Source organism: Anas acuta, chromosome Z (assembly GCF_963932015.1).
Source record: "Anas acuta chromosome Z, bAnaAcu1.1, whole genome shotgun sequence".
Classification (NCBI taxonomy): Eukaryota; Metazoa; Chordata; class Aves; order Anseriformes; family Anatidae; genus Anas; species Anas acuta.
The window spans coordinates 8,348,533-8,361,192 of NC_089017.1; the positions used below are offsets into that span (position 1 = coordinate 8,348,533).

Sequence of the window (12,660 nt, forward strand, 5' to 3'; positions counted from 1 at the left end):
TCTGCTTCCTCACATTCCTGACATCTGCCATGAAGTTTAGTGAAGTCAAAGGCTTCAGTCATAGGGAGAAAAAGGTTTTTTTGTCAATGCATGAAGGCTTAAAATTTTTTTTTAATCAGTGGTATACAGAAATTCTATGTAACTTATATCTATATAAGTTCTCATATGAATACCAAAATTGTTGTTCTACAGAAGAAGTAAAAATCTCCTTGCTAAAATGTTTCACCTTCCACGTGGCAAATTTATTTTGCTTCTCATGTCTGTCATAAAATTGACAGGCTTTCCTACAAGTTTTTGTTGAATTTTGAAGTTTATTTTTTGCAGTTGACCATTTTCTGCATAGAGTTTTTGTACCTCCCTTTACTGTTGTCTAGCCATTAAATACTGTATATAATTCTAGAGTTTTAGAAAGTTAGAGATGTGCAAATAGATTTGACAATTAGAATGACGAGGAAGAAAAGCCTGTTCACATCACTGGAATTGACCATGTCACTACTTGTTTCTGTGTTCTAATGTTAATTTCAGAGATGATCCTTCAAAGTTTTCATTGTTCTGAAAAAAGAATCTTCTGCAAATAGATTAAATTAGAAATTGTATTATAATTCTGGTTTACAATTTGAGAGGTTTTTTTTATTCTTAGAGTTTGTTTATTTCTTCCTTGATTGTATCCTTACCACTTTACGTGCTCCCAAAATGAGAGCTAACTAATTGCATCTAGTGATAGAGCACCACAAATATAGGCACTAAATAAGTTATATTTCTTATATTGTATTTGTGGTCTAGACATTTTGACAATAGAGCCGCAACAGAATTTCTAACCTATGTGTAGTCATTCCTTAGACTTAAAATCATATTCCCCAATTACAGAGAAAGTAATTGTTTGTTTTTGTTTTTAAACAAATTACATAGTGATAGCTGACAAATGAGAATATAAGCCGTAGTGCAGGCAGGACTTTTAGTTTTAACAGCAGTAATTAATTTATAGGACCATGTTGGGAAAAAAAATAGCCTATAGTTGAAATGAAGAGAACATACTATTTTTGATATTTTCATGTGCTTTTAATTTCTATGAATTCTACCAAATTACAACGTGTGTGGTTGGCTCACTTTTTATTTTTCTGTATTCTACTCTTGATGATTTTTTAGTACAAACTGAAAAGATTATTGCAGAAGAAAGCTCTTGACACTACTTAAAATTATCACTGAACTTTTTATTTTATCCATGAAGTGTTTTGGTTGCAAAGGGAAATTACTCAAACTTTTAAGTGTGTATTGGACCCCCACCTAATATATATGTGTTATGGTATAAGCTCCAACTCTTAGTGTACTGTTTTGCTTCACAGAGAAGCATGGAGTGTTGGAGTTACTTTAGTCCTTTTTTGTACATTGGTCCTGTGTTCCCTGGCAATACCATGCATGAAGTCCAACTGATGCACTAAACCATACAAGAAAAACCTTTGGCTTAATCATTGCAGATCCTTGCTCATTTCATGTACAATGAAGCAGGCTGAATCTGCAGAGGAGAAAATTTTACAGTAGTATTCATCAAAAAGTAGTTATGAAGGTGCACTTGAAGTTTGTCTTTGTAGACTTTTGCTTCAACCTTACATTTTTTGTTTGCTTCTTTTTGCCATTATACATTGCAGCTTCTTTATTAGATGGTTCTTTTGGAAATTTTTCTGGAACTTGGATTTCATGTGTTTTGAGGGTGTTTTTTAAAGATGATTAATTGGCACCTGTGGTAGACTGACAATGAACAATAGTCAATGAATATGTTAAAAATATTAGCCAGACAAGTTCTATTCTTGTTCTTAAATTCAATGAGTTTTGTTGTGTGCGCACATACATGCTGAGCGGGATTGATTTGTGGGAATGGGTATTTTTGCTAGAACATCCGTTCTCTTTCTACATATATCATTTATGATTTTTCTCTTTTAATTTGCAGATAAACCTCTGAAAAAGCGAAAACAAGAAAATAAACCACAGGAGGCTGGAGGTGCTACTGGAGGAAGTAGACCAGCTTCTCAGGAGACAGGTTCTGCAGGAAATGGGGCCAGGCCAGCATTGATGGTTAGTATTGATCTTCAGCAAGCAGGAAGAGCGGACTCTCAGGCAACAGTAACTCAGGATTTGGAGGCCATCAAAAAGCCTGAAGAAATTAAGCAGTATAATGATGGGTTTATGTGTGTTACCCAAGAAGACGCTGTTGGAGTTCTTAAACTTAAACCTGAAAACCATCCAGAGATTTTTAGGAAAAAGACAGACTTTGAGGGTCAAAAGGCAGATATCCAGCAAATTGAAAACAGACAAATGGAATTTCAGCAAAATGAAAGCAGAAGGTTGGAAAGTAAACATAATGAGAACAAACAAGTAGAAGTTAAATATGAAAGCAAACACGAAAGACAATTGGAGCTGAAACAAAATGATAACAGACAGACAGAGGCAAAACAAAATGAGAGCAGGCAAATGGAGTTGAAACAAAATGAGGGAAAACAAAATAACGGCAAACAGGAAATACGACAGAGGCCTGAAACGCCCAAACAGAAGAGTGAAGGCAGGCCTGAAACGCCAAAACAACAGAAGAATGAAGGCAGGCCCGAAACGCCAAAACATAGACATGATAACAGGAGGGACTCCAGTAAACCATTGTCAGATAAGAAAATTGAAATATCGAGGCATAAGCCTGATGTGAAATCTGATCCTTCAAGGATAAAATCTGAAAGTAGACCAGATCCAGCAAAACAAAGGCCTGATGGGCGTTCAGTTTCTGATACACCAAGGCGTGACTATGATAGCCTAAAACAAAAGTCTGAGGACAGGGGTGAGTCAGAGAGATTCAGAGGAGATCCATCCAAGATTAGAAGGCCTGAGTATTTGAGATCATCAAACAAAAATGAGCATGATTCTAAGCATGGTATTAAATCTGATGGTTCAAAAACTGAGAAATTTGAAAGGAAACATAGACATGAGTCTGGTGAATCAAGGGAAAGGTTTGCTTCTGGGGATCAGAAATCAAGGCCTGACAGCCCTCGTATTAAACAGGAAGGTAAAGGAGATTCTAGTAAATCAAGGCCTGATAAACCTGGTTTTAAATCACCTAACAGCAAGGATGAACGAAGGACAGATGGTAATAAGAGTAAAGTAGATAGTAATAAAGCACATGCTGACAATAAAGCAGAGTTTCCCAGTTATTTGTTGGGGGCAAGATCTGGCGCATTAAAACATTTTGTCATTCCAAAAATCAAGCGTGATAAAGATGGCAATGTCACTCAGGAGTCAAGGAAAACTGAATTTAAAGGTGAACAGAAGGACAAAGTAGAGAAGATTGGTCTAGTTGAAGATCTAAATAAAGGAGCTAAGCCTGTAGTTGTCCTTCAGAAGCTTTCTTTGGATGATGTGCAGAAATTTATTAAGGATAGAGAAGATAAATCAAGGGGCTCTTGTTTTAAACCTAACAAGAACAAGTCATCCAAATCTAATAAAGGTAAGATTATTTTTGTTAATTGCATTATATCTCGTACATGCCTTTTCTTTTAGATTTGCTAATCCTGTGGTTAGAAATTAAACAGAAAAGTTTGATGTGCTTGCTTATACGGTGATTTTGAAACTCATTTAAGAGCTTGTTACTGAAAATCTTCCTCCAGTGTAAGTGAAATGATTTATTTACTCTGGTGCAAGACCTAATGTGGGGACACTTGAATGGTTTTAAGCTGTACTTCAGCTACACTAGTTAGTCTGGGAATTTACCTAGTTAAACATAACTGATAAATGTATCACTAAAACTGGTTTTAAGTATGTCTGTATAAGGGACTGGAACTATTATAAATAAAGCCATAGCTGGAGTGGTGGAAAATACTACTTATGCAAGCCCTAAGATTCTTCTACATTTCTAATGAGGACTGAACTGTAGTTTTCCAATAAATGTTTTGACAATAAGCAATAACAACAGAGTTTAAAAAAAAATATGACCTGCCTTTTACAGTACAAATACAACACACTTTTGGAGAGCCTCCATGCTTTAGGCTTGTAACAAACTTACAAAAAGGTTTTGTTTTTAGGAGAATTTAGACATTGTCTCTAAGGTCCACTGTAGGTGTAAAGAGGAATGGAATTGGTAAATGACTAGGGTGACATTTTTAAGTTAGTAATATGGACAGGATATTTTTCAGTATAGTTTGCAGGTTTAATATTTGGTTGTTGCTTCTACAGATTGATCACTTCTTATATGACCACTTTTCTTCTTTGTGCTATAATTTTGGTTTCTTTGATTTCAGACTGAAGTAGATCATCTCACAGTGTGAAACAAATGTTACTAACTGGTCAGGGTTACTATTTTAATGTTTAGTATTTAAAGCATTTACATTTCTTACTTAGTTGTGTTTACAGAGTTGTCATGTCTCAAAAATAGACAGAACAAGTGTCAGGGGTGAGGATTGCAGCTGTATGCAGGATTATTTATGAATGCAGTTACAGGTATAACATTGCTCATGAATTTGAGATTAAAATTTTTTTTCAAAGTTAAGAAATAATGTAGATAAGTGATGTAGAAATCAACTTTGTGAATGTATAATGGATTATGTGCATGTGTACAGACTGATTTTTGTATAAAGAATTTATTGTGCTAAATCTGTTTTCTACTAACTTGATTGTATTGACTTTTAAAGACTTACTTCAAGATGAGTATTACATATTTTTTGGTAAAATATGAACCTCCTTGTGCAATATTTTCTCTTAATCCTGAAAATACGAATATTTCCCTTCTTTCTTCTGAATTTCAGAACAGGCAAGAAGTCCGTTGCTAACAGTAATAGCTATCTGAAGTTGGACATAAAATTATGATACTTTTTTCCTGTCAGCTACGTCTTAAGATTTTGCATGAAACCTGTATGTTTTTGATAGAGATGGAATTCTGTGCTGTTGTCAAAAGGATAAGCTATGAATTCATACAATTCTGTGTGCAGAGAATTAGTACTTTTTAGAGGTTTTAGCTACCTCAGAGCTAAATACAGTGTATACATGCTTTCTAAAATGTTTCTGAAGTAGACTTTGTAGCCTAGAGTATGTGGTTAGTTTATAATATGTTTTAGTAATGCATAAAGGATTAAAGGACTTGTCCAATTGCCATGACTCTAGTAGCTGCAGAACACATGAGCAATGCATTCACTTCAAACTCAGGTTTATAACCTTTCTGGAAAGTTTGTGTATTTCATGTTTTGAGAAGTCATACATGTTTCTTACATATTTTGCAATAACTTGGGACTTATTTTCCAGGAAAAAAAATAATAATGTGTTGTCAGTCTCTGCTATTGTATCCAGAATAAGATTCTTACAAAGATACCAGAAATAGGTTTTATGGAGAGAATCATGTTGTAACTATGTTTTCTGACAAGTCAAATTTTGAATTTTCAGATGTGTATTCTGGAGAAAGTGTCTTTGAACCTCATATTTTTCATGTGTATTTTTAGTTTTATGCTTTTTGCCCAACTTCCTGATAACTTACTTCCCAGGATATTTTATGCTAAATAATTAGGTCAACTCCTGTGTCTGAAATAGTTCCTAATACATAAAGCTATCTTTTTATAAGCTGAAGTCTACTTAACAAAAACCAGCAGACTGATACAGATAGTATTCAAGTGAGTTCCACAATGTCCTCGCTCTAGTTCACTGCTTTACTCTGCCATTTTTAGTTATAAACATTTTAATTCACTAGGAAAAGTAATATTCATAAGCATTCTTTATTTAGTTCATCTATCTTATTAGATTGTAGCAAATCTTTTCTGGCGTTGCCTTTAGCATCACTGTTTCACTTCTTCTCCCATCCCTCTTATTTCATATAGCTTAGTATATTTTGATTTTTCTTTCTTTCTCTTACATTTATTTCTTGTCCTTTGTTTTTCCTTTGTCATCCATCCCTTCCACAAGAAAATATCTTCTTCTGATATTATCACATTCAACATCATTGCTGTGATTCAGCTTAAATCTGGTTTAAAAGCATATTAGTTCAGCTAGTTCAAAACACCATTTATATAGTCATTCTATGTTAAGGGACTATTGCCGATTCATTATAAAACTCAGGAAAATCACTTGTTTTAAGCTAAGGTGAATGTTTTGTAAACCAGAAATCTATATAACTTTATATATAGTTTTAATAAATTTTAAATTTGAAAGTCATGTCTTCATTGTGCATGTGCCTTCATTATTCTGTAAAAAGACTTAGAACATTTTTAACATATTTTATAGACAGGTTTGGAATTTTATAAGTTATTAAATGAATAGGAGGAGTAGCCATAGTGCGTGACTGTTAAGATTGAATCATCCTGACAGTCCCTTTTGACATTTACAAGGGAGAAATAACATTTTTCTGTCTTATGATCTTTGAACACTTTTCTGAAAGGTGCACTCTGTCTCAGAGGGAAGTTGTGGAAATATTGTCCTAGTGCTTGTTTTTGTTTTTTTTTTTAAGGGGTCTTGTGCTGGCCTGTTTTGTAAAGGTCAGAATGAATTGTAACACTTCTTTCTTCTGGTTTTAATATCTGTGAATGCCATTTATCCTGGTTTTAATGCAAATATATATCGTAAGAGATTCATGGAACTTTTCACTTCAAGTTTGTGATTGTGAGGTTATGTGTGCTGTCCTTCCTTTTCAGAGCTTCAGTGAATACCTTCTCTGCTGCTTCTTATAGCTGTACTGATCAGCTATATGGGAGCTGATGGGAGCTGTTACTAGTTTCACAGTTAATGTATGTTGGACAAGAAAAAAATAATAAAGTATGAAATAGATTTGCGTAATGTAACTCTGCATAAGGAGATGGCTGAAGTGGTTTATGATATGTTTGGCAGATTGGCTTCCCAAAATCAACAGTATATATGTAATGCCAGTTTTAGTTTAGGGCAAAAGTGTGTTGTTAAGACTTGTGCAGAAATGTCATTTGGGTCTTCAAGTATCATCTAAAAAAGTTTGTTTTTAAAAAAAAATCAAATACCACATCCTGCTCCTTCATTGTGCAGATTGTTATAATAGGATTTCGTTATCTCTACAACACAACTGTAAAGACAGGTTTTGAGTGATCAGTGCAAGCCTTCCTAAATACATTGTGTTCTCTGCTGCTGTGTTCTGAAATTTGAAAGAAGATTTACTATTTCTTCAGAGGTGTTCTTCATACATTTTTTACAGGAGAAACTAAACATTTCACTGCAGCTCAAGCATCTTCATGTCCTAGAGCTAAAACAATGCTTCTAGGTATTTCTGTGTTCTATGCCTATGCACTTGGTTGCTATTATTTAATTCAAATGATGTTTTTAGAACCTATAATAACTACAGCATGTAGTCAGTGATAGGCTATAGCAATGTAAAATTCTATGGCTTTGGGTAACATGCTGCTTCATCTCTGAGTTCTAGCACTGCTGGAAACTGTGTCACTTGTCAAGCTTGAGCGATCAATTAGGTGTTCATCTTCTACATAGGAATTACAGGGAAACAAATATTCCAGGATGAAAAACTGTATCCACATTGCGTTGGCTCATTGCACCAACTTGTACCTCTTCTCACAGTTTTCTCGGCTGCACAGCAGAAATACCAATATTTTCTGGTACAGCTGAAAATTGTGGACAAAAGGGTAATATTAATTTTAAACATTTGCTGAAATACTTCATGTATAGGACTTGTATAAAGACAAAATTGGTAAACGTGAGAAAATCAGCTTGTGGATATTAACACATCAAGAAATTAAGAGTTCACTCTAATCTATTTACAGAATAGCAGTCTCAATGCTGAAACAGACATATTGAAATCAGTGAGGCAAGCAGTAAAATAATATTCCCTTTGGAAAAGAAAATGCTGCAACTTAGTTTACTTACTAGAGGTAGTACTTCTGTAAAGATTAACATTGTGAAAGTCCCTAATTCCACAGATCTGAAATCTGGGATCACTGTTCTGGAGTTTCTGGTAGAAGCTGCGTTAGCACAAGGGAATAATAAACCACTAAGCATCTTGCAAGTTGCATGTGATGCTAGGTGCATTGAGCAAATTATAATTTTCTTTCAAGTTCTCTTGTAAATTATACATCATTTCAGAGTAGCAAAGGATATTGTTTCATGTTTTACAGCAAGGAGTTTTTCATAATTCTTCTGGGCTGAAGACTTTGAAGCTTCTCATAAACTCTAAATTTAATTGGATTTTTAGTAAAACTATCACTTTCATAAGAATTCAAAAGTCTTTCTGTTTTCATCTTGCCTGATATAATAGTGACCAGTGTTTTCCAGCTTGACTAGACTGGAAGTGTGGCTGGCTGTTCCTCATGCCATTAGAAGTATTTAAAGATGTGTTGGGTTTACCAAGAATCTGTTAGCCCTAAGCCTTTTTTCTCTTTCTTTACGTTCTTGTGAACAGGATCACAATTTGAAAAATACTCCAGGCATCATTTAGTCAAAAGCCAAAAACAAATTACATATAATGAGCTAAGTCCAACAGCCAAGAAAGATCTCAGTTCTTTAGCATGCTTTGCATCAGAATGGATCATTTTGTGGGCATTGTGTCTGTCCTCTCCTGAAAAATATGCTGGAATGCATATTGGCATTGTGCATACTCACTGGGGTCTTTGGTTTTGGTGTTAATTTTTCAGAAGCAGATGTTGGATAAATTCAGCACACTGGAGTCCTTTCTTGTGTTGATCTGGTACCAGTAGGTACCAGATAGGAGATATTTTCAGCACATTATTTTGCCTAGAGGCTGCTTAGGTTATTTCCTACTCTTATATTTGCCGCTAAGGTAAATATTCTGATTCTCGCACTCATAGTTCTCAAGTCTTTGGGTAACAAAAGTGAACATCACGTGTTGCACATCTAGCTCTTAACAGTAACAATAAACTTCATCGAACCTACTAATTTGGTCATACATTTGTTCATCAAAATTACCGTGGTTTGTCTGCAGATTTAGGAGTGCACGATTTAATTAGTTCACTTTTGAAATATAATAAATTCTTCTTACTACATGTGTAAAAGTCAACTAATTTGTCCGAGCAATCAACCTTCTTCACTGAAAGTCTGAAACTACCTTTGGTTCATGGGCATGGTTGCTTGATCAGGTTCCTCTTATTTCTGGGGAAAGCTTAAGTTACTTTCTATAAAAAATTGTTGCAACAGTACATTGCAATATGGAAAAATGAGGGCCAGCAATTTATCTGATGTTACAATGTATGCAGTGCAGTAAGCAATGCAGACTTGTTCATGTATCTAAACATCTAAATAAGGATGTTATTTCTCAGTTTATGTGCAAGGATATGCGGTCAAATTCTTTTGGTTGCATTTTTTTCTAAGCAAAGGGTAAATTCGACAAAAAGCAAATAGTGGAAAGCCTCACGTTTTTTTCTGGTAAATGAACTTTTCAGTCACTCAACATTTTCACCCATTTTAGGCAAGTGCTTTTGTGCAAGAAAATTTGAACTGTTAACTTGAAATTTGCAGTTTCTTTTTGATCTGTGGGTACATTAAGAATGAACATGAAAAGGATGAGACCTTTTTTCCTTCAACTTACTGAATTGTTGTTTTCGTCAAATAAAGGTTTCTTAAATATACTTCCTGTTTTATTATCTACTAAACAACATTTATTATCTTCTAAGCAACAGTATTTTATATTAAAAGCTAAAGCATCAGCAGCCTGGTTTTTTATTGTGATTAAGTTGCTTTGAAGAAGAAAGACAAGAGTAGCTTCCTAGGATTTTTTTCAGCAGAAAAGGGTAAAAATGTTAGTGCAAGATAAAAGCAGATCTTGTTGTACCTATAGTCAAAAATCAGCTAGAAATCACCGCATTTGCTCTGCTTGTTCTCTGCAAAGGTCTTGTTTGTATTATATTGCTTAAATGGGAGTATAGCTTTTACGAGAAGAAAAATTCAGAGGTGTAACTTTATTTTATTTAATGAAGGTCTTTTTTTCTAGGTGAGGCCCCATGGCTCAGTTTATAAATTGATCAATATACACATCTAGGAAAGTGCATCAACCATAGATTTCTATTTCCAAAGATTAACAGTAATTAAAACAACAAGAAAAAAAATCTGTGTTTTGCATCTGTACAAAACAACTTAACTTCTTAATACAATATATTGAGTTAGCTTAAATTTCAATGCCTATGTTCAGAAGCAACTATAGTGAAATTCTATTTTGGAAAAGTAATTCCTTCACAACGTTCATTCATAAAAGTTAGTTTCTTTGTGCAGAACTTCATTTATTTCAATTGCTGATCTTGCTCCACGTCACTCTGAGTAATGCTGTATTGTTCATAAAGTGTCTTTCAAAACTAGTCTTTTCTAGGTTCCTTTTATCAATTTATAAAGATGAGAAGTCAGTTAATAGCAATAAGGAACAAAATAACTTGTGATATAGCTGCTGCAGCAATTGGATAGCTTGAGGTAATCATTAACACTAAGGTAATGTGAGTTCTGATGCTTCTGGGCAGTTTTTGGAGGGGATGTGTTGGCTGTATTCCCTGCTTTCTGCCTGGGTCTTTCAGCATGCTCTTTGGAAATCCCTTCCCTGCATCAAAATATATTTCCTGCTTCTATAAGAGTATTTTGTACTATTACAAAATCCTTTTTGAATCTGTGAGGCTTAGCTGGGGGCAGTGATGACCTCCAATACATGATGGAATTACTCGGTTGCTTTGTCCAGGCTTTTCTCTGACCAACCAGCCTAATGGGTCCTGTTTAGAATCATAGAATCATTACGGTTGGAAAAGCCCTCCAAGATCACCTGGTCCAATGTCACCCACTAAACCATGTCCCCAAGCACCATGTCCAACCTTTCCTTAAACACTCCAGGGACAGTGACTCCACCACCTCCCTGGGCAACCCGTTCCAGTGCCTGACTGCTCTTTCTGAGAGGAAATGACTCCTAATTTCCAATCTAATCCCCCCCAGCACAACTTGAGGCCATTCCTTCTTGTCCTATCACTAGTTATCTGTGAGGAGAGGCTGACCCCCAGCTCCTCACACCTTCCTTTCAGGCAGTTGTAGAGAGCAATAACGTCTCCCCTGAGCCTCCTCTTCTCCAGACTAAACACCCCCAGGTCCCTCAGCTGCCCCTCACAGGACCTGTGCCCCAGGCCCTCCACCAGCTTCATAGCCCTTCTCTGGACACGTTCCAGAGCCTCGATGTCCTTCCTGTGGTGAGGGGCCTAAAGGTGAATACGGTACTCGAGGTGCGGCCTTACCAGAGCAGAGTACAAGGGAAGGCCAGAGCTGAGGATTGAAATGTTTACAGGGAGACTGAGCCTCTCCTTTTCCAGAATCTTCCAGAGTCTGGGAACCTTCTCTTTGTGTCATTATTAGGGTAGATAAAGAAAAATTAGTTTGAAAGATGTGTTCAAGCAGGTTCTATGGGATGGTACAGAACATAATTCCTCATGAGGGGGAGTGGAGGGGCAGGCGCCAATCTATTCTCTTTAGTCACCGGTGATAGGACCCACAGGAATGGGGTCAAGCTGAGGCAGGGGAGGTTTAGGCTCAACATCAGGAAGAGGTTCCTCACAGAGAGGGTGGTCACACACTGGAACAGGCTCCCCAGGGAAGCAGTCACTGCACCGAGCCTGTTGGAGTTTAAGAAGCGACTGGACTGTGCACTTAGTCACATGGTCTGAATTTTTGGGTAGACCTGTGTGGTGCCAGGAGTTGGGCTCGATGATCCTTATGGGTCCCTTCCAACTCGGGATATTCTATGATTCTGTAATTCTTCCTGGCACTAGGTCTCCCTCCTGCCAGATCCTCTACAGCAGAGAATCTTGTGGGCTCCCGTAAGTCCTTTGGGCAGTGGTAGTGAGGGATCTGAGTCTCCCACTCTCCCTCTGTGTGTGTGCTGATCTCATGTGTTGTCCCTTCATGTATGTAGTCAAAAGGTGAGGTTAAAGGGGCACGATAGAGGGTCTATGTCCTGCTTAAAAGATATAGCTGTATACACTTCCACAAACTTTAATATAGAGTGGGATAGCAAAGATGAAAGCCACTGAAGTAAATGGACTACTAAGCTTATTTTTGGTCAGCATTCATCTTGGCTATGTGTTTTTCAGCTGATGACACAGTATCAAGATAAAAGAAGGAACTTCTGTCTTAAGAGCAGATGCATTTTTCCCATGCCTTAAATTCGTCCTTGAGAAAGGGGCTGCCATTGCCTGTGTTTCCTCTTCCATTCTTAAAGCTTTCTTGGGCACAGAATTACAGGAGGAGTGTGAAGCCGGTGGGTGAGCTACTTGGATTACCAAGGACTCAGTGCACCATATAAAGAACATTGTGAAGCATTTTAAGTAAAATAGCAGTGGATAGGACATTGTTAAATTTGCACACTGATATCTGAGTTTACAGCTTTAACCTGTAAGCTGTTCATCACTTACAGGCGATGTGTCCCTTTGCACTGTAGTGCCTGAGTGCTATACTCTAGTAGTACTTAACTATTTTTAAAGCGTGTTTGTTTTCCAAACATCTTTGTACAGTGGGGAGGTACTTCAATAACCTCTTTTTTGTTTTAGCTCTTCATCCAAAATAGAATTAAGCTGTGAGACTATACCATTGCAGTAGTGAAGACAGTTTTATTATGGAGTAACAGTGTGTTTTATTCAATACAGTGTAAGAGTTTGAGTGTTGTTTGAGCTAGGCCAGAAAGAAACAGCTTTCCTT

The 12,660-nt window shown here is 36.3% G+C and overlaps 1 protein-coding gene across 7 annotated transcripts in view; it reads left to right on the forward strand.

Annotated features, from left to right (window-relative positions):
* Window positions 1–12,660, forward strand: part of NIPBL (NIPBL cohesin loading factor) — a 163,377-nt gene that overhangs the window by 101,740 nt on the left and 48,977 nt on the right. For 4 of the 7 annotated variants that reach the window (XM_068666341.1, XM_068666339.1, XM_068666342.1 and 1 more), the window contains one exon: window positions 1,946–3,484. The exons of the other annotated variants lie outside the window; for them this stretch is intronic. In XM_068666341.1, coding sequence (XP_068522442.1) covers window positions 1,946–3,484 — 1,539 coding nt within the window. The remainder of the gene's footprint in view (window positions 1–1,945; window positions 3,485–12,660) is intronic. 7 annotated transcript variants of the gene reach the window in all.